Source organism: Elephantulus edwardii, unplaced genomic scaffold, assembly GCF_000299155.1.
Source record: "Elephantulus edwardii isolate Elephantulus edwardi_28Jun2011 unplaced genomic scaffold, EleEdw1.0 scaffold00165, whole genome shotgun sequence".
Classification (NCBI taxonomy): Eukaryota; Metazoa; Chordata; class Mammalia; order Macroscelidea; family Macroscelididae; genus Elephantulus; species Elephantulus edwardii.
The window spans coordinates 7,194,597-7,218,471 of record NW_006399915.1 but is presented as its reverse complement, the minus strand read 5'-3'; the positions used below and the strand labels follow the sequence as shown (position 1 = coordinate 7,218,471).

The 23,875-nt window shown below is 41.6% G+C and overlaps 1 protein-coding gene across 1 annotated transcript in view; it reads left to right on the top strand.

Moving 5' to 3' along the window:
* Positions 1-5,539: 5,539 nt before the first annotated feature.
* Positions 5,540-23,875, top strand: part of CCDC80 (coiled-coil domain containing 80) — a 54,782-nt gene continuing 36,446 nt past the window's right edge. The window contains exons 1-2 of the mRNA XM_006895347.1: positions 5,540-7,459; positions 22,528-22,684. Coding sequence (XP_006895409.1) covers positions 5,540-7,459; positions 22,528-22,684 — 2,077 coding nt within the window. The remainder of the gene's footprint in view (positions 7,460-22,527; positions 22,685-23,875) is intronic.

Below are 23,875 nucleotides of genomic sequence, written 5' to 3'. Positions count from 1 at the left end.
GCCACATTTCTCCTCATTGAGCACAGCCTCCCGGATAACCTCTTCTGCATAAAGATTGAAAAGGTATGGAGACCCCTGACGTACGTACACCCCTCCCAATTTTGAACCATGCAGTGTTTGCTTGCTCTGTTCTATTGACTACCACCTGGTCCAAGTATAGGTTTCGCATTAGCATGATAAAGTGTTCTGGGATTCCCATTCTTCTCAGAGTTAGCCACAGTTTGTTATGATCCACACAGTCAAATGCCTTTGTATAATCAAGATAAAGTTATAGGTTTTGTTATGTGCCTGCAACAGATCTTTAGAGGCTATACATTTTGTAAGAGAGGAGATTATTGCTCATCTTTCTGCCTCAGAGCTAGCTTCGATTGACAGCATAATTTCCTAACATTAGGCCACCAGAACTCGAGTTAAAGTCCTAAACAAGTTCAAAGGTCCCACTTTGACAACTTGGGCGAGTGTGGAAAGTGGTTGGGGAAGAGTTGGGAGGAGATCGCGTTAGTCTCCCTACGTGTGTTTCGTGCGCCATCTAGTGTCTGAAGTTCACAGAAGGCAAGAAAACCTAGTCTCCAGAAGATCGGTCAGGCTGGAGTGACTGCCCCTCAGGGCCATCTCTAGGTCATGAAACTGGCTGTTTTAATTTTACTAGAGCATAGGTGATCCATGTTGTTTGCATTTATTGAGAGATCGTTTGCAGCTGTGGGATATGCAACAAAAAAGGATAAGAGACTTTAAGATCCAAGCAAGTAAGCACAAGGTACTCCTGTACAATTATTTCAGAAAGAAGGACTGTAAACTGCCTGAGTGCTGGAGTTTAGCAAACAAATGAGACTCTTCAATAAACATGACAAAACACAAAAATATATTGAAGGAAAAAAAGAAGAGTATTTAGAGAGCAAATGACAGGGGGCGATAATAATTCTAATCTAATGTCTATACAGTAGTAAATTTGGATTCACATTTTAGCATTATTACTTACTATTTTGTGTCCTATTCATTATTTAACCCCACCAAGCCAGGAGGTATTACTTTTTAAAATATAAATAATTCTACCTCTCTCTTGGAGATACTATGAGCATTAAAAGAAGAGAATGTACAAGTGTCAAGCTCTGAATCTCATCTGAAAACATTCAGTAAATGGTAGCTATTAACTTGAAGAGGTTGCTTGGTGGTGTGGAATGTAGGGATTGCACCATCCCAAACGTGATGCCCCTCTAATAACTCTAAAAGTGTCATCATGGGGGGGGTGGATGGACAAGCTCCTCTTAGATGATTTATAGCCTCTGAAACCCACTGGAGGCAGCTTGAAGTTGCTTCTGACTCACCTGCAATGAATTTTTAGTTTATTGCTAGAGGAGAGTCCCTGGATGGTGCAAAGGTTAATGAGTTCAGCTGTTACTTTAAAGACTGAGGCTTGAGTTCACCAAGATGTGCCTCAGAAGATAGAGCTGGTGAGCTACTTCTGAAAGATAAAGTCATTGAACCCTATGGAGCACAATGTTACTCTGACACAGAGGTCACCATGGGTAATATCAACTCTATGGCAACATGTTTGTTGGTGTTTCAGTAGTAGGGAGGAAAGGTAAAAGAAAAAGGAAGGGAGATGACACAGTGCCTAGTGAGGGACAAAACAGAACACATAATAATGTAACAAGGCAGTGTTCTGATGGAAAACAGTTATCACAGATACAAACATATTCTATAAATGTTCTTACTTCACTTTCCACAAGACAAAATCAGATCATTTCAAAATGAGAGAAAGTGCCATCATGGTGCCAAAGAAGTTCACTGAATAAATTATGACCACAGTTTTTTCATCTATAAGACAGAGAACAATCTCAAGTTTATTATTTTTGGCAGGTATAATCCATTTATTTTTCAGGTAGGGCTACAAAATTGGTCAGATACATGACCACGACTAGAAGTGTACAATTGTAGGTTACAAAGTTTACAGGATTGGTTCTAAGACTTCAGCCACTTGGCTATGTGGATCTGAGTCAGTCACTAGAACCTCAACTTTTAACTTAAATATGTCCAGGTAAGCTCTCTGGTTCTTCCGTGCAAGTCCCAAGGGGGAATTGTCCCTCTCTGGATTTGTCTGAGAGGCCCTGTGGCATGATACATTTTAGATTAGACTACTAATCTCAACTCTACCATCCACTCTGTGGATGAAGATACGTGGTCTACAGCCTGGGAAACCAGTTGAAAGTGATTATAAGCAGTGGTTTTGGAGGCTGTTATCTCCATTCAATGAAACTATTGACATACTCTTTAAGGGGTTGCACTCCTAAACCAAAGGTCATCATTCTTTGGCAGTTTTAATTGACCAGGGGCTCTTTGGGAAAAAGATGGGCAATCTTGATCTTTGTCATTTACAGCCTCAGAAACCCAATGGAGTGTCAGCTATGGTCCATTCTGACTGGGCAAAGAGAGAGAGAGGGAGTCTATTTTCAATGAAACTTTTCCTGAGGCACACTACACCTCCTTAGGTTTATCCTGGGCTTGCTAAGGGTAGCCACCACAACAACAGCAACAAAAGAAATCAAACCAAAACCCCCCTCTATTCTGTCCCCAAGTAGATTCCAACTCATAGCCATCCTGAAGAGCACGGTAGACCAGCCTGTCCATAGGGTTTCTGAAACATAACTCTCTGTAAAAGCAGACTGCCTCATAGCCACTTGACTAATTCAATGGTCAGAAGGAATCAAATGGAGTTGGAGCTCCCACTGTAGGCTTCACACTCACAAAAAAAAGGCATTGATTCATAACAGACCTGCTGCATTTGGTCTCTTGGGCTGTAACTTGTGCTTAGTTTCTTAGATGAAAATTGCCCGTCTTCCTCCCAAGAAGCCACTGGCGGATTCAAACTGCCAGAGAGGCACAGCTTTCTGTGCTTCTAAACTACCAGGTTTGAACTCACTACAGATTATGCTGTTAGAGTTCCTCAAGCTCTAAAACAGAAGCAATATCTAGGACCAACCAATTTAGTCAAGGCATTTGATTAGCTATGAAAGCACAAAGTTTTTTCTGACTTGGACAACAAAGACCCTCCCTGGGCAATCTGCCTTTGGTTTTGCACTCATAGGTGTCTGAAAGGCCTCCATAGAAGGCTTTGCTTCTTGGGATCCTTTGGTCTTCAAATAGAGAGCTGAGAGCTCTATACTCACCTTTCTATGGAACTTGCTCAATTGAGTGCTTGGAACTTGTATGATGGAAATGTATATAAGAGGTAGAGCTAATGAATATTTAGTAACTAGAGGGGGGAAAAGCTCATGTTTAGGGTAGTCATTACAGTACCCTATCTTGTAGGGAGAGCTCTGGTGGCTTAGTCGTAAGGAAGTGCATTGCCAATGTGAAGATGTGCAGTTCAAATACCCTGGTGCTCTATGGGAGAGAAACAGGCAGTCTCCCTCCTGTGCAATTTACTGCTTCTGAAAACCCACCAGAGAGTCAGCTATGGGTTAGTACTGACTCGATAGCACACACCAACAAGCTTGGAGGGTACCTTCTGAGAACCCACGTTCACCACAGCCCATGATAATTAATACTAATTAAATACCTTTGGAGAGACTGAAAGACCTTTTTGCATCATCTGAGGTACCTTCTCTCATCATAGAAAGCTGAGTCCCCATAGCAGGCCCAGGAGGCAGAAGCCCAAAGCTGCCTCAGTGTCTCGTTGGAGCCTGACAGACTACTTCTAAGGTTCGTCTAAAGTTCTATAGAGATCTAAAACTTCTGTAGATCAAATTATTACACACTAAAATCTCCACACCACATATGTACAAATACACACACACGTACACACCCTATGCCTTAAGAATAAGCCTTTCACCTGTTGTCTCTGTACAAGTTATTGAGCTGAAGACCCTAGCATCTTTTTCCTGATGCAAAGACTGACCTCAGCCCCAGGGGCGCATCCACCATGCTAACCTTTCACCATGCCAGGGAGAATATAGGAACAAGAACACAGTAACATGATCCCCCATTAGCATAAAATAAAAACAACCCAGTCATGTTTTCCATGGACTTTTCCAACCTCAAACTAAAAGCATGAAGCAGAGAAAAAGATAAAAATATACACGTGCACTATAAATAAATACAGATATATATGCACTGTCTGGGTATGTACAGCCAAGGACCATGACCCCGAACGAGTATGTGGCTCAGAGAAAACCAGGCAGCCAGATGCAGAAACCTGAGCCTTTTCTCTTTCAGTGTGAGAGCAGACAGGAAGGAAAAGTATCCTGATTACACGGCTTACGAGGGGTTAAGTCCTCAGCCACCCTATTCTAAAGTGATTTATGATGATGTGTAGTGTTTCAAAACTTTCCTCCACCCCAGAGTGCAGCCCATCCCCTCTCCACAGCGTCCACCCTCAACATGCTGAAATGGGACATGGAACGGAGGCGGTGTTTTGCTGATCTGTTAAATTCTTAGTGAAATTTCCTTGATTTCCAGTGGTCGCTGTAGTTTGAATTTGGTTTGGAGCAAAGCGGAGGTCATCTTGACTGTTTCTGGGACTGAATCTGGGCAAGAGAAAGAAGAGGCAGAGGGAGCAGTAAAAGAGGAGAGAAAAGGTGGGGAGAAATCAAGGGAGGAGAGAATCGCAGGAAGAGGAAAAAAAAGTTCTTTTTCAACATCACATTCCTGTGTTTTCCCTCAGCCTGGAAAACATATTAATCCTGGTGCTCTTACGCTCGGAAACAAAGGAACTAAGCCAGACTGTGGGGGAAAGGGTGATAAGAAGGATCCCGGAACTTAAAAAAAGAGAGGTTCAGAAATAGCCTGGGCTTTGCTTGGAGGACCATCCTGTGTGTGAGAGAGGGGCACCCAGAGACACACACAAGACCAAGCAGAAGCTACAAATGGAGATGCAAAGATTTAAAAGGACAGCTCCTCTCACCTCAGCCTTCTTGTCAAGAAGGTAAAAAGAGCGGCAAGACGAAGAGAAGAAAAGTCACCCAGCTAAGAGAACAGGACCACGGTGCTACTTTGAAACTTGGAGCCGCTGCCAATCCCCTTTGTGCTGCTCAACCTCCAGAGAGGAAAAGTATTTCTTTTAGGAAGCTGTCCTGGGATCAAACTTCAGCTTTCTTTTTAAACTCCCTGCATTCCATCTCTATGAGCCACAATGTAAGTGTGTAATCCTTTCTCTCTGTTGGGGTGTTTGTTTCCTTGTTGCTGACTTGAAGCACTGAAATGTGAGTGCTGTCATAATTTATGGGCTCTCTGTGAATGTTCTGTGGAGCATCCAGAGAGTCAGCTGAAACTTGGTGTAAGCATGCTGACTGGGGAGCCCGATGCACTGCCTGCTTAATGGGACTCTCCCTGCGAAGCAGTGACAAATTACAGGGGCTTAAAAGCAATAGGATCTCATCCCATTTTCCATTCCCTGACCTCCTCCGTTTTCCTATGACCCTTCCTTTTTTCTTTCCCTTGGCCAAGATAGAGAAAAAGTGATTGCTCAGCTCTGTTTGCAATTAAATTAATTTCTTTTTGTTTTTTCCTCCCGCACCTTCTTCCCCTCTCTGTTTGTTCTATGACCCTCCTTCTCAAAGTGGATTGCACAATGATGTGGAGAATGGGACCCAGCATCGCCATGCTGTTGGCTTTGTGGCTGGTTTGTGGATCCGAACCCCACCTCCATGCCACTGAAAGAGGAAGCCGCGGAGGACGGAAATTGTCTCTGGTTTCCCAAGTCGGCAGTAGGCCAGCTCGGTTTCTGAGGCACACAGGGAAGTCTCAGGGAATTGAGAGATCCACTCTGGAAAAACCAAACCTTCAGTCCCTCCAAAGGAGGAGGAGTGTGCCAGTGTTGAGACTAGCTCAGCCAAGTGCCTTGCCAGCCCCTGTGGGCGTCAATGGGGCCTTGGGAAGGCCTGTACAGAGACCAGCAGCCAGGAGCTCCCCTCGTGAGATGGTCCGTGATGAGGGGGTCTTGGCTCGGACAAGAATGTTGCGTTTCCCCTCTGGGTCTAGCTCTCCCAACATCCTTGCCAGTTTTGCCGGGAAGAACAGGGTGCTGGTCATCTCAGCCCCTCATGCCTCAGAACCCTACTACCGTCTCATGATGAGCCTTCTGAAGGACAACGTGTATTGTGAGTTGGCAGAGAGGCACATCCAGCAGATCATACTGTTCCATGAAGCTGGTGAGGAAGGCGGAAAGGTCCGGAGGATCACCAGTGAAGGCCGCATCCTGGAGCAGCCCCTAGACCCCAGCCTCATCCCCAAGCTGATGAGCTTCTTGAAGCTGGAGAAGGGCAAGTTTGGCATGGTGCTACTGAAGAAGACGCTACAGGTGGAGGAACGCTACCCGTATCCTGTCAGACTGGAGGCTATGTATGAGATCATCGATAGGGGCCCCGTGCGAAAGATGGAAAAGATGCGACAGAAAGATTTTGTCCAGAAATGTAAATCCTCTGGTGTAGAGGGCCAGGTGGTAGAGGAAGGGATCAACAGTAGTGGAACAGAAGGAAGACCCAGCCTGGGCAGTGAGAAGAGGAAGGAAGACCCAAGAAGGGCCCAAGTCTCCCCAACCAGAGAGAGTCGGGTGAAGGTGACAAGAAAACTGGCCACCACGACAGGGGCTCCTCCTTCACCTCCGCCAACCCCAAGGGCCACCACACCTCCTCTCCCTCCAGTCACAACAGTCAATCGGGGGACATCTCGGGTGGTAACTGCAGCTCCAAGGCTGACCACCACCACTGCCATTCCGACCACCCAGAGGCCCAGGACCACCTGGGTGCATACGTCCTCTGAATCTCACAGACCCTCCTTCACAACTGAGGTGACCACTGCCAGGGACCCCTCATCCTCAGAGAACCTTTATCCTCCACCCAAGAAGGAGCAACATAAGGAGAGGCCACAGACCACCAGGAGGCCCAGCAAGGCCACCAGCCTTGACAGCTTCACGGCTGCCCCTCCCACCACCATTTCAGAGCACAGCGTGAGGGGGGGCGCTGGCCGTTTCCGGGACAACCACACAGACAGGAGGGAACAGGGCCACCGAGACCTAAATGTGGTGCCAGGCCCGCCCAAGCCAGCAAAAGGGAAACTTCCCAAAAAGAAAGCCCAGGACAAAATCCTTAATAATGAATATGAGGATAAGTATGATTTCAGCAGGCCCACTGCCTCTCATCTGGAGGAGGAACTGCAGGTGGGCAATCTTCCCCCTAAAAAAGCAAAGGACCCCAAAAAACATGAAAAGCCTGAGAAACCCGAGAAGAAGAAAAAAGTGAAGAATGAGAAACCAGATAAGCTACTGAAAAGTGAAAAGCAAGTGAAGAAGGACAAGGCTGAGAAAAAAAACAAACAGGAGAAAGAGAAGAACAAGAAGAAAAAGACTGATAAAACTGAGCAAGACGGTTACCTGAAACCCACCACAAAACATTTCACTCAGCCTACCAAGAAGTCAGCCACTGACCTGCTGGCATCCTTTGAAGGCAAACGGAGACTCCTGGTAAGTAAATTCCTCCTGGGCCTTATTATATGGCCTGAGGCAGGACATGCTTGTGTCTGTTACTCTTGTAAAATTACCTTTGTTAGCAAATGAGACTTGCTAGATGAACTGGGGGTCTCTGACTGACTAACAGTCCACCATGTGGGTGTGCCAGAACTTTAAAATGCTGAAATGCTTGGCCTCACCTGCAGGCTGAGGGCTCAGTGTGTTATGAATCAGTTTTATGCTGGAAGTTATGATGGCCTCTCACATCTTGAGGAGACACATGTATAGAATGCTTGGGGCTCTTATGACTTTCTTTTCTTCACAAGTGAGTGTAGCAAATGGGACCTGTCAGATGAACTGGGGGAGTGGGGCATCTCTGGTTCACTAGCATGTGGACCTGCTGGAATTCTAGGTGCTATAGCACTGGTCTTTCCATATGCTGTACAAAGGTAACTCATGGTTGCTGTGATGCTGAACACTGTGACCCTGATGTACCAAATGCGATATTGGTCACCCATATTGGACAGTGTTTGGTGGAGCACCCCAATGAAAACAAGCTTGGGAGCAGGAGTGGCACCCACGTCCGAAATAGCTTGCCTCCAGAAAGCCTAGAACTTGGAGAAATGGAGAAAGTTATACAAGTGTTCAGGTCTTTCGTTCATAGGGTCGCTATGAGTCTCCTATGACTCGATGGCACTTAACAACAACAACAACAGAAGCCAGGTTATGGCTGACCTTGTACCATGTCAAGGTCAGGAGATTGCTCAGGAAAGGGTAGCCAGGCTGGTAGGCTCTGTTTACTTAGATGCTCTCTTAGCCCTAGGTACCGAGTCAGAGCTTGGGGTACCTGACACCTGAGCAGAGGTATGCACCTGTAATCTTCTGCTTCCACACCAGTCAGTAGTCATCCACATTTTTTTGCCCTCTTCCAAGGTGTACTTCTGGATATGGCTATTTCTTTGACAAGTTCAATAAGTAGGAGGAGATTGGAAACATTCTTAGACTGGAAGGCATTGACTCCTGTCATAACTGCTAGAGCTTAAGAACTAGAAGCAGGTGTACAGGAATAATGGCAGGGTCCTGCCTCTCTGCCCTAATTAAACCTGTAAGTTGAAATCTCAAAGGTTAAGGCAGGCTGAGTGGGGAGCACACATGAGTGGTAATGTGGATGGCTTCTTACTGGTATGAAGACTGCCTCTTCATCGCTGCCTAGCCACCAGTAAAAAGCCTAAGAAATGAAGGGTGGTGAATTTGGGGGTGTTTCTAAAATGGTCCATACTCCTGAAGTTGGAGTCTAGATTTCCTAAGTTCTCTGGAGCCCTTCTTAAAAGAGCATGTTCATGTGTGTGCTCACATGTGCGCACAGATGCCACATGTGTATGTGTGAAAAGGGAGGACAAGCCGTCTTTATTTCAGTTTGTCTGTGATAGTGATGGCTAATAGTCTTTGTCAAGTCACAGATCCCCTGCCTATTTCAGGAGGAAGTCTGATGGCATTTCAGGTTAAATGTTGAGATGCTGACTAAACAGTTAACAGTTCCAGCCCACCAGCAGCCCAGTTGGAGACAGAGGAGGTAGTCTTCTTTCATGCAAATGTATAACCCTCTGAAACAGAATGAAGGCTTGCTATGAGTCAGAACCAGTGAAAGGAGGAAAAAGATTGTGATGCAACGGATACAAAATGAAAGATCAATAAATTAACTAATAACATGGGGCAGAAATGATTCTCTGAGATTAGCAAGTGAAAGGGGCCGCTGAGGACAGAAGTCATCCTGCTGAAAGCACTGGTGACACCCCCCCTGTAGTGCCCCCACCAAAAGAGACAGTCACAGTTCTCCCAAGGGTCTCCTTTGCTGGTATCTTTGGTGTTTTTAATTGGGTTTACATTTGGATTAATAATCTAAGCAGAAAGACTCTGTTGCTTGCTTTATCTTTAGTGATATTACAAAGTTGAAACATGCATTTAAAATGTTATTCAGAGTCACTTATGAGAGTTATCATATTATTTTTAATAATTTATCATATATAATTAATTATAATCTTTAAGTATTTTATATGGATTATTTTCTATTTACTTTTTAATTATAATTAATTTCTTTTAAAATTAATTAGCTGGTTTAATTGATTTTTAAAAACCTATGTTGGGATGGAGCTCAGGTTTGGGTGTATTCTAGAGTTCATGTGTGTATATCTTTTGTGCTATGAGCTATATATTTAAAAAATACATTTAAAATGCATTGATTTACATGTTTTCCTTACCAGACCCTTAGAGCATATAAACTTAGGTTATTGTTACATGTCACCTGTCAGAACCAACTCATAACTTACCTTCCAGTAGGCCTTGATGCAGTAAATTGCAGAAATTGACCATTTGTCTCCCACAGAGCAACCAGTGAGTTTGAACTGTGTGCCTTTGGGCTGGCAGGGCAACTCCTTACCACTAAGCCACAACAGCTCCCTAAATTAAGGTTAGCAGAGGATAAACTGTTAGAGCAGTTTAACGATTACTTGGATACTTAAAAAGAGTATATAAACAAATCTTCCAGACAAAATCAAAAGAATTGTTGATTTGAGAATAGAACTCTATCTAGCACTTGGCAGTGTTTTGTTTATTAGGGGTCTGGTGGAGAGACTTCTCTGGTCTCTGTCAAGAAGCATTTGGGTCATGCTGTGTGCTCTCCTTCTGAATACCTGTGTCCTGTTTAAGGACATTACTTGACCCTGGCCATTTAGTCAACAGGCAAATCTTGTGCATGGCTAGGATTAACGGGGGAGGGGGTATCACAAGAAAAATGACAGGATTGAAATTATGCAGCCACCTGGCAAATGCTCTCATTGCCCCTAGTTTGTGAATCAAAAGAAAGAGGGTTTCACTACCACAGCGCTGTTATTAGTCATTCATTCCCCTCCTCCCATCTCACCACCCCTTAGTTAGGAATCTGAAATCCCAGCTGGGCCTTTTCTGCTTTTAACAGTGTCCCTGGTTGTAAATTTTTAGTAAATGAAACTCAAATGACAGCTTCTGCTGATGTCATGCAAGGCAAAGCAGAAACCAGCTGGAACTGCTCTTGGCAGCGTGGGCTCTTTGGGGCCAGCAAGAGAACAAGGTTTATTAGAAAGATAGCACAGTCCTCGTACCATTCCTATGTGCTTCAACCCCATGCTTCTTTCTGAAGAGCTAATGACTAAAGTGAGAATGGAAATAGAAAATGGAATAAAGATTCTTTGTAAAAATCTAAATGTGTAGAGCAGAAGAGTCTGTTTGAACAGACTTCAAGAAAAAACAGTTTCTGGGTGAAAGACCTCGTGAGTGCCATTTGCGCTCTTTCCAGACTTACGTCTAAGGTATGGCAGATATGGCCTGGGCCCTGGGCACCACTTGGAGAGGCGGGGCTCCACTAAGAAGTTTCTTTTAACCATCACAATTTCCATCACCAGCTGTGAAAGATCATTCCGCAATTTAAAACTAATTGCCATAGGCGGTATTTTCCACAGGTATTCCACTGCCTTTTTAAACTATTTTTTTCCCGTCAAACCTGGGCTATGTTATTCAGGAAGCTCAGTGTTTCAGTTAATATTCATAAAGGCTTAGCACTCGCCAAGTTGTTCAAGGACTGAGCATATTCTCCAAGTGGCCTCGATTTACCAATGTGCACAAGCGTAAATGAGGTTTGCAGCCCAAGCAATCACACAGGTAACTAACTCTAGTTTTGCATTAACATGAGCCTAACTATAATTCTTCATAAGTCACTCGCTTTACATTTATCAATACCATATTGGGGGTGGGGAGGTTATGTGATGACTATCAATTACTTGCACTGGGAATGAAGGTAGAGGTTGTGGCTAAGGAAAAAGGTGTCGAAGAAGCTACAGGTCAATCTTTTGATTCACAAACTGGAGGGGGAACAAGAGTCTTTGTGCACAATTCCATTTCAATCCTATCATGTTACCCATGATTTTTCTTTTCCTGGCTAATCTTAACCATGGACAGGCTTTATTTTGCCCTGTTGTCTAAATGACCAGAGTCAAGTGATGCCTTTAAGCAAACTGATCACAGTCCCATGTACTCAAACTGAGTTTCTCTCAACTTAACCAGAGAGAAGATATCATTCAAGGGCCATAGCAAGCTCTTTGTAGCTTTAATTCTTACAATAACCCTGTGAAGAAGGGCTTTTAAAACCCCATCTTACAGATGACTAGGTTAAGGAAATGCCCAAGTTGTGTAGCTAGTATACGGCCATGTTCATATAGCACATACATCTTTTTTTTTTCTCTCTCTAATCGAGATTTTGTTGTAAATTTATAAAGAACTTGGATTTCCATTCATTCATTGTTGCATATTTTTCTCCCTGCCCCTTTCCCCCAGTTTGTTTTTTTTCTTTAGGGAAAAAGTTCTATCATTGTTATACAGCCCACCCTACAGACCAATTTACTATGCAGCTCTTATTCTGGACTCTTGTCACACTAATAATACCTAATCATATATTCTTTTCAAAATTCCTAGCTCTAAGAGAGATGCAAATCATAACAACTATGAGATAGCATCTCACCCCAATAAAAATAGCAAAATTCAACAGAACAGCAAACAAATGCTGGCGAGGCTGTGGAGAAACTGGAACCCTTATTCACTGTTGGTGGGAGTGTAAAATGGTGCAACCACTGTGGAAGGCTGTATGGCGCTTCCTCAAATAGTTGAAAATAGAAATACCATTTGACCCAGCAATTCCACTACTGGGAATATACCCTAAAGACCATAACTGCTATCCAAGAAGGTATGTGCACATGCATGTTTATTGCTGCTTTTTTCTTAATAGCAAAGAATTGGAAACAACCCAAGTGTCCATCAACAAAAGAATGGTTAGAGAAAATGTGGCACATCCTTGACTTTAAAGTTCCTGCTTCATCCTTACCTCCCACCCTCCTGAAAGGAGGAGCTTCTAAATAGGCTTACACCTTGAAATGAAGGAGCCACCTAGAGGTCTTACCTTTAGCAAATTCATCTGCACATTTCAGAGTTCATTGTGAACTCAATTTATTTGGATAAATGGTAAAAAATATTGTTACTATTTTATGACGATCTCCTACAATTGTGAGCTTTTTACCCACATTTAATGCCCAGCTAGTTGTCTGCATCGCAAATCTCTGGCTCTTCCAGCAGCCAGTCAAAGACAATAGATTAAATCCCAGTTAACGGTAATCCTTCAAAAGATTTGGTGTCAGTGTGGGGTTGACTTTGGCTAGACTATAAACAAGTCATCCCTAAAGTATTGACCTATGAGGAATGCAGCTGACAAGTCATCATTTTGGGGCCCAAGAACAACTGACTTGCCTCATCAACAAGAGGCTGTAAAGTCAGGTGCAAATTTTAGCATTCTTCAAAAACTTAATTTCCTGTAATTCAAGTGGATTAGTACTTTTTTTATAGGAATCTGGATATTGATAAAACAATCTACTTGCTTGATTTAATTTAGAAGATAATTTAAAGATTTAATAGTGTAAATATTCATTTTGCGTATCCTGTAAAAAAATAAAATCTAATGTTTTGAGTCTAAAACCAAAATGAGTTGTTCAGTCAGATCTAACTCAGGGTCACCCCATGTGTGTTACAGTGGAATTTCACTAACTCAGACACTTAAACATTATGGGGTTTTTAATGTCTGGGTTAGGGAGTCCTGGTCATGTAGACCATAGGGAATTGAGCTGTTATTCCAAAGGCGAGTGCTCCTCTGTGGTGGTTCTGTGGGGGGAAAAAATGGGTAGTCTTCTCTTGTGCAATTTATAGGCTCAGAAACCTAATGAAGGGTCAGCTGTAAGTCAGTTCTGACTTACAGGCCATGAGTTTTTGAGCTTGATTTTTTTGTTTTTAAGTAAATATCCAGGGTTTTTTCTGAACTACCTCTGGATTGACTCCAACCACAAACATTTTAGGCAACTGAATGTGTTAACAGTTTTCACCATTCAGGGATCCTAGGGCATAAAGCAGGATGCTGTTTAGAGGCAAGGATGCTAAAACTACATTTCACTTACGTTAGGCATGTTGTCAAGGGACGCCAGGGATCATGCTTGAAAAAGGACAGGATCAGGAAAGAAAGGAAAACTCTCAGTGAGATGAGTTGACACAGTGACTTTAACAATGGGCTTGAGCATACTGGAGACCAGAGAATGGTCCTGGCAGGGCAAGGTTTCAATCTCTTGTTTATAGAGTCTCTATTAACAACAAGAAGACTGAAAATACTCCCTACCCTTATCTTCCCAATCTTGCTTGCTCTCTTCATGCATGTAAATAGGCTTCCCTTTCCACTGAAGCTCACTGAGCCAACAAGCTAGACCAGGCACCTAAAAAAGAACCACAGCACAATTTTAAATTCATGATACGTTTCTTGATTTATTGCCACTAAACTAGAAAAAGGCCAAACACAACTGTCAGGCAATGTTTACTGAGAAGTTCAAGGATGCTCTTTTTAGGAAGAGGGAACTGGAAACCCATTTTAAATACTATCTGAAATACATTCAAGTTAGAAAAGTACTATGACATAGAGAGAGGAGAGACTCTCTGAAATGTGCTCAGAGGAACAGTCTCAATTTTCCCTAATGTAAATTCAAGGAACAAATGAGATGTAAAAGAGAGGGTCTTTACCAATGGCTTGCAGGCTGAATCTGGAAATTTATAACCTGAGGCCACTGTGAGCCCTCTCCCTTTCCCCTGCTGCGGTGTGATTGATGTAACCAAAGAAGCTTGGGTCCGTATTTGTTTCTCCTAGCATCATGCAGCCCCTTGATATGCACGTTAGCCTCTCAAGGCATCTAAAATTTCATTTAGGATATAAAGTATAACATAAAACATAATAGGAAATCCAGAAATTCTGAATGAGTTGCACAAATATATTTCAAAAAAGTAAACTCAGAATCCATGTGAGAGTACAAGTGTGTTCCATAAGATATTCAATGGTTGACTTTTTTGCACATTGATCATCAGTTCTTCCTTCCAAATAATCTCTGGGTGGACTCAAATGGCCAGCCTTCTGGTTGGCAGCCAGCACATTAATTCTTTGCACTATCCAAGGACTCTAGAAGTTGTTCGGTGTCATGAAGCTCCCTGTTCCCACTCATAGTGACCATGTGATGGGGTAGATCTTCCCCATAGTGCTGTCTAGGCCGTAATCTTTAAGGGAGCAGGACTTTTTCCTTCTATATATCACCATGTCTTTCCTCTAAGAACACTTCGGTAGGTTTGAATCACCAACTTATCAGTTAGCAACTGAGTGCTTAATGATTGCACTACTCAGTTTCCTTTCAGAGACAATTCAATTGTCATTGAGTTCAAACTCATAGCTGACTCTCCAGTGGGCCTTCAGTTTTGTTTCTTTGTATAAAGACTGCTAGGAGAGCAAGCAGGTTCGTCCTAGAGAGGGTGAAACAAGGCTGCTCCTTGGAGGCAAGGATTCCGAGGCTCCATCTAACATACTTTGAACATGTTGCAAGGAGGGACTAGTCCTTAGAGAGGGACATTATGCTTGGGAGGATGGAGGAACATCTCATGAGAGGAAGACCCTCTATTTGATGGACTGACTCAGTGACTGGGGTAATGGGGGTAGCTGTGTCAGAGACAATAAGGTTGATTCAGGCTAGAGTAGGGTACAGAGCTGTTGTACATAGAGTCACTATGACTTGATGGCACATAGAAACAACAAAATAAAATATTCCTTGTCTGATCCAAGATGGCAGACAAATGACCAGAAGCATAAAATAACTTCAGAGAAGACTTCTGATTTCTTCTTTCCCCCTTGGCCCCCACGCTAATTGACCCATTGTCACCAAAGCTCCTAAAGTATTTGTTGTTGTTGTGCACTGTTAAGTCAATACTGATTCACAATTGGCCCTCCAGTGGATTTTCAGAGACAGTAAATCACACATAAGATTTCCCATCTTTCTCTCACAGAGCAGCTGGTAGATTCGAAGCACATGTTTTTAGACTGACAGAATAGCTCTTTGCCACTAACCCACTAGGCCTCCCCTGAAGTCAATAAGAACCATCATTAAAAATGATCATTGTCGGCTAGAAAAAATTATAAAAGAACATGCTGCACTTGAAGAATGGCTCAGAGTTAGATAAGGTGTAGCAAAGAGAGAGGACTTGGAAAGGTGAGTTGGCAAGGTGAGTTGGGAAAAGGCAGAGGAAGGAATGTGAGTGAACTACTCCAAGGCAGAAATGAGTGTATGGTTCACCACAGCTTCTTCTCATCGGCTAAGACTTGAGACCAAGGTCTGCCCAGAGAATGAGCTATAGATTCCCCTCACAAAGGAGGGGCCTATTCTCTGTATCTCCTTTCAATGAGGAAGGTGCTTTGGTAATGTAAATTACTAATAAATCTATCATTACTATTTACCCTCAAAAAAAAAGGGGGGGAGTGTATAAATGCTTGGGACCACTTGGCCTATTCACAATTTTTTGTTGTTTGATTTTTCACAATAACTTTATGAGGTTTGCAAAGAAGCTGTTCCCATTTTAAAGACGAGAAAGCTGAGATTTATAAGATTAATTGGCCTTTTGAAAAAAGTATCATTGCTATTTTATTTTCAGATGAGTTTTTTCTTCAGTCTTTAAGGAATCAAATCCTTTCATGTGCTTTGCTGGTGTTTGTGGGGCAACACCTGCAGATCTAAATCAAGGTGGGGGTGTTCGCTCCTTCCTGGCTTCATGAGAACAGTTCCTCACCCCTTGCTGTGAATGGCACAGCTCACACAGTAGTGCCGTTTCACATAGAGCTTTGGAAGAATCACATAGGCGTCAAAAACAATCGCTTCAGAAATGTCCCTGATGGCAGCTGCCTCTACTGTATTTCAAATTACCAACTTCTTAAATGCCTTGCCTTTGGGCAAGCAGCAGGCGCAGTTTGTGCGGGGAATAGGCTGCACAGTGGCCATGGCCCTTTTGGCGTGCAAGCATTGTTTCTCCTTTTCTTTGTCATGTCGAAAGCGAGGGCCAAGGGCCAAAGAGAGGAATAAGTGGCCTTCTTAAGGCTTTGAACTAGGACTTAAATTCAAATTCCGGCCTTCTAATTTTGACCTAAGTCACCCTTTGTGCTACTCTGTCCAAGAATTCTTTCATTTTGCAGTGACAATACATCAGGCTCTAGGGAGAAAGAGCTGTGTAAGGTAGGAATTAAAAGGAAAATTAGCAAAAGAGGACTAGGGAAAGATAATGGAGAAAATGAGCAAAATTAATGTCACCACACCAATGGGTTAAGACATCTGAGGTGAAAATAAATACCACAGACCTTAATTTATTTCAATCTAATCATTATTGGGTATCCATAGCATAAACCTATTGTGTGCAGAGCTACAGGGGAGAAGTTACATGGGTAAGGGTGAAATACAGAATACTGTCTGAAAGAATACAAAGAAGTTGTGAGGACTCCTAAAATACTGTTCAAGAGTTGTTCACGGGAGAGATGAACAAATGGATGCATAAATTTATGTTGTTGTTATGTGCCATTAAGTTGAAAATGGCTCAGAGGGTTTTCAGAGGCTATAAATGGCATGGGAGGAAATTGTCCATCTTTTTCCTGTGGAGCAGTGGATGCAAACCTTGAATATTTGAATTGGTAGCTTAACTCCTTACCACTAACCACTAGAACCTTGTCTAGTCACTGGGCAGTTATACTCAGCTATACCCAGGGTATCCCCTAAATATATTTTAAATATGAGTTTATCTTTGGAACTCGTCATTTCTACCAGTTGCACTCTATTGATTCCAACTCATGGTGGCTCCAAATATATAAGGGTAGAATTTTTGCTCTGTCAGGGTTTCCAATGGCTTTCCCCCCCCCTGAAATAAATCTCCAGGCGTTTATTTTTTTTCTACCTCTGGGCGAATCTGAACTGCAAACTTCCGGTTAACAGCAAGGGTGCTAACTATCTGTCCCTCTCAGGGATTCTTAATTTAGAATACAAAAAGAGAGAGAGAGAAGTTGAAAAATATTTAAAAAGCTAGCAAAACCTGCTCTGTCATGTCAATTCTGACTCATTGCTAGGGAGTCCAATATCCTTTCCAGTAAATATTTTCCTCTTTTATTTTTGACTGTCTTATGTTTTCACTAATACATAATTTTATTTATTTTAAAATGGTGTGTTTATAAGCAAAGATCAGCCAAAAAGAAAAACCTAAAATATGCTAAATGAAAATATAACTGCAAAATTTAGGCTATCATCCAAACCTGAAGAAATATTTTCAAGTGTCATATAGCTAATTAAAACAAACAAGCAAACCAACAATAATATCGCTCTATTTGCTTGTAAACACCTTAAATTGGCTTTGAAATGGCCAGACGGACTGCCTAGAAGAAATCCATGTTCCTGCCCATTCAAAAGAAAGTTGATCCAACAGATTACAGAAATTATTGAATAATATCATTACTATTTTACACAAGTAAAAATTTTGCTGAAAATAATGAAAAAATATTTGGATCAGCTCATGGCTACAGAACTGTTAGAAACTCAAGCTGGATACAGAAGAGCTCATAAATCATTGTTGGTGTCTGACGGATCTTAGTAAAAAGCAGAGAATATCAGAAAGATATTTACCATGTCTTGCTGACCATGCAAAGATACCCGACTACGCTGACCATAACAAATTATGAATGACATTGTAAAAAACAGGGATTCCAGAACATTTAATTATGCTCATGTGAAACGTAAACATGAACCAAGAAGCAGTTGTTTAAACAGAGCAAGGGGACACTGCATGGTTTAAAACCAGGAAAAGTGTGCCCCAAGATAGCATCTTTTCACCAGACCTGGCCACATGTATGCTAAACAAGTAATCCAAGAAGCTGTACTATAAAAGTATCAAGATTGAAGGGAGACTTATCAACATCTGTGAGATGCAAAATGACACAATCTTGCTTTCTGAAGGTGCAGAGGATATGAAGCATGTAGTGATGAAAATCAGAGATTACAACCTTCAGTATGGATTGTACCTCAATATGCAGAAAATGTCTTTACAACTGTGCCAATAAGCAGCAATTCCTACTATGCTAAACAGAGAAATAATGGAAGTTATTAAGTCTTCCAATTTTCTTGAATCTACAATCAACAACCATGAAAATAGCAGACAAGAAATCAAATGATGTAACTGTTTTGGACAAATGAGTTGCAACCGATTTAAAATGTTATAAAGCAAAAATGTCACTTTGAGGACACTGAAAGTGTTATAAAAAGCAAAGTGTTTAAAGACTTCTTTAAAGTGTTGAAAAGCTAATCTGTTGCAAAGCACTTCTTTAAAGTGTTAAAAAGCTAAGGTGCTATATATTTGAGCAAACATGTCACATATTGGAACAAAGACAAAGAGGAAGGCCATCAACAAGACAAATTGACAAGCAGTGGCTGCAACAAAGGCGCCTAAAGGTAACAATTGGGGGGACTGTGTAGTGTTACATTCTACTGTTCAATGAATAGGAACCAACTCATTAATACCTAGCGCCCGCGCGCGCGCACACACACACACACACATATTAATAGATTAATGCCATAGGGAGCTCTGGTGGCCTAATGGTAAGAAACTGTGCTGCAATTCCAAAGGCACACAGTTTGAATCCACTAGCCGCTCCACAAGCTGCGGGAGAAGGATGGGCAATCTCCTGCACTGTGATACTGCCGCTGAAAACCCGCTGGAGGGTCAGCTAAGGGTCAGTTCTGACTCAATGGTACAAATAACAAGATGCAAGTAATATTATTTCTACGCCTTTGGAAATTGCATTTCTAAAACAGATATTTTCTGCTCACCATCTCTTTCTGGACCAGCATTTAAACATAGAATTCGCTCAACAGCATGTAGCATAGTAACACAAACACATGCACTCTCATATAAAAAAATTTGGGGAGTGATTATTATTATTCCCATTGACAAATTATGTTTCTGAAAACAAGCATTTCCTACTGGCCATGTCAATCTGGACAGGCATATAAATAAAAAATAAACTAGATTGTGTCTAATTAAAAGAAATTATTGGAAAGAAATAATTTCATACCAGAAAACCTTTGTTAATGTTTCACTCAAAGGCTGTTGTCCACATTTTCATTTCCATGAGAGATTCTATTTTGTTTTATATAGAGAAACCTTGAAAGGGAAAAACCTACGTATAGCAATAAACATTATCTCCAACAGGGAAAAATAAGCAGCGGGGCTTGGATTCAATAAGTATATTTTATAAAATGTTTGGAAAAGGTTTAACAATATGTTTTCTTCTCTGAAGAATGTCAAACTAGGTGGTGCAAATTGTTAACACATTTTAATTTTAACAGAAAATTTAAGGTTTGAGTCCACTTAGAAACACTTTTCAATAAAAGCCCTATAACCCACTTCCATGGTGGAAAAATTCACCTTATAAAGACCTCTGTAGCATAGCTCTAATCTGACAAATAAGGGGTCTGAGCTGATCTGACTGTAATTGGTATTTTAGACAGCAGAAATATTTTATAAGGCTAGATGGGTAAGAAGACTAAGTGCCTGGTAAATTAGAAGATGGTCATATGTAAAAACAACGTTCAGGGGTGAAGAATTTAAAGGGTCTTACCTAGGAGCTCAGTGATGAATCAGCAAAGGGTAAATTATGCAAGTGTCCATTGCAAACATTAGTTCAGAGTGTGGTCACCGTCAGGAGAGATGATAAGAACGAAACACTCATCTTTCCACTTCCAGGTTGAATAGCACCGTGACTCAGAGCATAGAGCCACACAGTTCTGATTTCAGCTCAGAAAAAGCTGGTGATACTGGAGAAGATTCAAAAAAAGGAGTCTAAAATAATCAAGGGAGTGATGCTCATTTCTTTGACTAACTAACCATATAAGGTTAAGAAAGAAGCACTTGCCCCCGTATAGAGCTCTGAACACAGGAGGTAGCGTTAAAGGGCTGGGGAAGGTAAGAATTGCTGGGAGAAAATAGAAAAAGTGTCATTTTATTGTACACATAGTTAATGTTATAAAACAAAGCATATATGAATTGTTGTTATGTGCTGTTGAGTTGCTTGCGACTCATAGTGACCTATGTACAAGAGCCCTCAAACCTGTTCTATCCTGTGCCAACATCACTGTCTCTGACACACCTACTCCCATTACCCCAGTCAATGAATCGCTCCGTCTCATCAGGGGTCTTCCTCTCTTAGTTGAATGAAAAAAGAAAAACCAGGTGGCTTTGTGAACTTTCATTCAGCTCACAGTAAGAAGATTAAACAGCTGACGGTTTAAAAATATATCTATCAATAAAATTATCAAGGGGGTGGAAAATACTTAGGTTCGAGGAAAAAAAACACAGCAACATTCATGGATTAAAGTTGTTGTTGTTGTTATGTGCCACCAAGTCAGAATCAACTCAGAGCTGACCCACCATTGAGCCACCAGAGCGACGGAGTGAGTTTTCCAAGGCGGTAAATCGCACAGGAGAGTGCTCATCTTTCTCCCAAGGAGCAGAGCAGATGGTGGATTCAAACCACATGGTTTGGTTTGGCAGTGCAACTCCTTACCTCCTAACTCACAAGAGATTCCAATTGTCATTGTTGTTACGTACTTTTGACTCAAGTTCGACTCTCTAAAATGCAGAGGTCTTCCTATTTTATGTGAAATACAAATATTTCCCCAAATGGCTAGTGAGTCAAACATCTCTTTCCATTTCTCTGTCTTTAATCTTTTTCCTCTGAAGAAGTTAGGAGCTTTTACTGCACAAGAGTGAGACTTTCTGAGGTGGAAGATAAGGGTCAAAGTGAAAAATGCCAGACCTAAATTCAGACAGCAGGCTAAACTGAAAGAATCAAAACCACCTTCCAGTATCTAAAGATTCCCAGAAGACACTCTATATATAAGCACTCTGTGAGAGTGAACATCTTCTTTGACATAGCATAAGCCTCAAACTCATCCTAGAAAATTTCTCTGAGAGTAAATGAAAAAATTCTAAAAGAAGTTTTAATTTCTAAAGAAACCATAATTGCCACCCAGGCAGATATATGCACACCCATGTTTATTGTGGCTTTGTTCACAATAGCAAAGGGTTGGAAACAAACTAAGTGCCCGTCAACAAACAAATGGATAGAGAAGCTGTGGTATATTCACACAATAGAATACTACGCTGCATTGAAAAACAAGGAACTCATACAATATTATTCAAAATGGGTGAGCCTGCAGGACATTATGCTGAGTGAAATATCTCAGTCACAAAAGGACAAATACTGCATAGTGCCACTGTTGTAGAACAGGACTGACATCAGGGTTGGCATGAGACAGAAAAATTGGGTAAATTATGTATATTGCATTGAAACAGATGAGGGAGGGAACACTTTAAAAGTGATATATGATTGGGTATTACAGTTACAACAAGAGTCCAGAATGAAGATTGCATAGTGGAGTGTACTCAGGGTGGCAGTGGGGGGGATTGTATATGAAAGAATTTTTCTTTTACTTTTCAAAGAGAAGAGTGAACTGAGGGGGGGGTCGGCAGGGAGAAAAATGCAATAATGAATGAATGGAAATCCAAAGTCTATGTAAATGTTCAATAAAATTAATAAATTTTTTAAAAAAAGAAAAAATTCTGAACCTTAGAACTTCCCTTTGTGCCCAAGGTTTGCTTGTAAAACCCTGTTGAATGTGGCGTTGTAGTAGTAGTAACTACTAAATCAGTGAATGTCTGATCAGAATCCATAAGTATCTGATTAACCCATCAGGACGAGCAAGGTCAAATGAGGGAAGGGAAATAACACTTACTGAGCACTTGCTATGTGCCAAATTATCGTGTAATGCTCATAGTCAGTCTTGCAAAATAAGTACTCCTGTACAGAGTTCACAAATGAGACAACCAAGACCCAGGGGAATGAAGTAATAAAAGCATAATAGCGAGACTGATCAGAAAACGGCAAGTTGTGTGGAAAGTTATTTACAAATATTTCTCTCTTGTTTCTAATTTTCTTAAACGTCCAGCAGGTTAATAGTTGAGATGCCAACGACTGCTGGCCCTCTAAATCGTTCTCTCAGTGTTTTGCTTATCTTAGTGTGACACGATCACGATGAATTAATCTATGCTGCCTTCATCCCCTGCAGCTGATCACGGCTCCTAAGTCTGAGAACAACATGTACGTGCAACAGCGAGATGAATATCTGGAAAGTTTTTGCAAGATGGCCACCCGGAAAATCTCCGTCATCACTATCTTCGGCCCTGTCAGCAACAGCTCCATGAAAATTGACCATTTCCAGCTAGGTTTGCTAACATTTTTCTCCCTCTTACTTTTCTTCTATTTAACAAAGAGATAAACTTATACAGGGGTAACGTGGGGTCGGAAACCGAAAGAGAAATTCAGATAATCAGAGGGTCTTTTTTCCTTGTGGTAACAGGTCCATTTGCTTGCCTCTTTATACAGTGATGTAGAGGTTTGTTTTTTAGTACTGGCAAACAAAAAACATACAAACACTTTTATGGTTTGAAAGTCAATAAAATGGAAAAAACCAAGAAAGGTAATGCAATGGGAGGAGCATGAGCGAGGTACTGAGACTCTTTTGGATTCAGAGTCTTTTTGCCTTGTGAGCAGCGTCATCTGATCCTCCTACAGGTGACTCATGCACAGACGGGGACTTCCAGACCCTTGGAAGCACTTGACTTCTGTCATGGGGGGTGGGGAGGGGGATTAACCAGGGCTGAGCAAAGCAGTTAAGATAAATCAAAAGCCACTGAAAGTAGGGAGCGAACTGTGCCCGAGTGCTTTTGGAAAGCAGAACTTGGCTGAATTTAGAGTTTTCACAATTTTTCATATTAATGATGCATGTGAAAGGCGTGAAGCATACAGCTCAGTGTTGGACAGCTGAGATCTAAGTTATTGCAATTCTCTTGGGAACATTGCAAGATTTAGTGTGAATAGTCAAGCCTCATAGTCAGAAATTCATCGTTTAACCCACCCACTTTATTTTTATAGCAGTCCATTTTGAGGACTCTCTTCTTTTTAAAAATTTCATTCCTGAATGCATTCTCTACTATGGGAGCCCCCTAGTGGTGCAATGATTAACATACTTGCTGTTAAATGAAGGTTTGCATCCACTCAGAGGCACCTTTTAAAAAAGGCCTAGCAACAATTTTAAATTTTTTAAATTTTAAATTTTAAAAACTCAGCCTGAAAACCCCATGAAACACAGGTCTATTCTTCTAGTCAGAAGTGACTTGACAGCTCGAGTTTTCCCTCTTTTATTTGTTCACCTTCTCCTGAAATATCTCCATAGGAAAAGAAACGGCATCCTCTTTAGTCCCATTGTAAATCCCTGTGCATTGCTGATTGGTTTATCTATGAGCTGTGCTTTGTGTATGTTTGGGAGAGAGAAGGGGGAAACCAAAAAGACATTGTCCTTAACAAAAACAACAATAAAAGACATGAACATCTATGAGAGGCACAAGAGAGGTCTT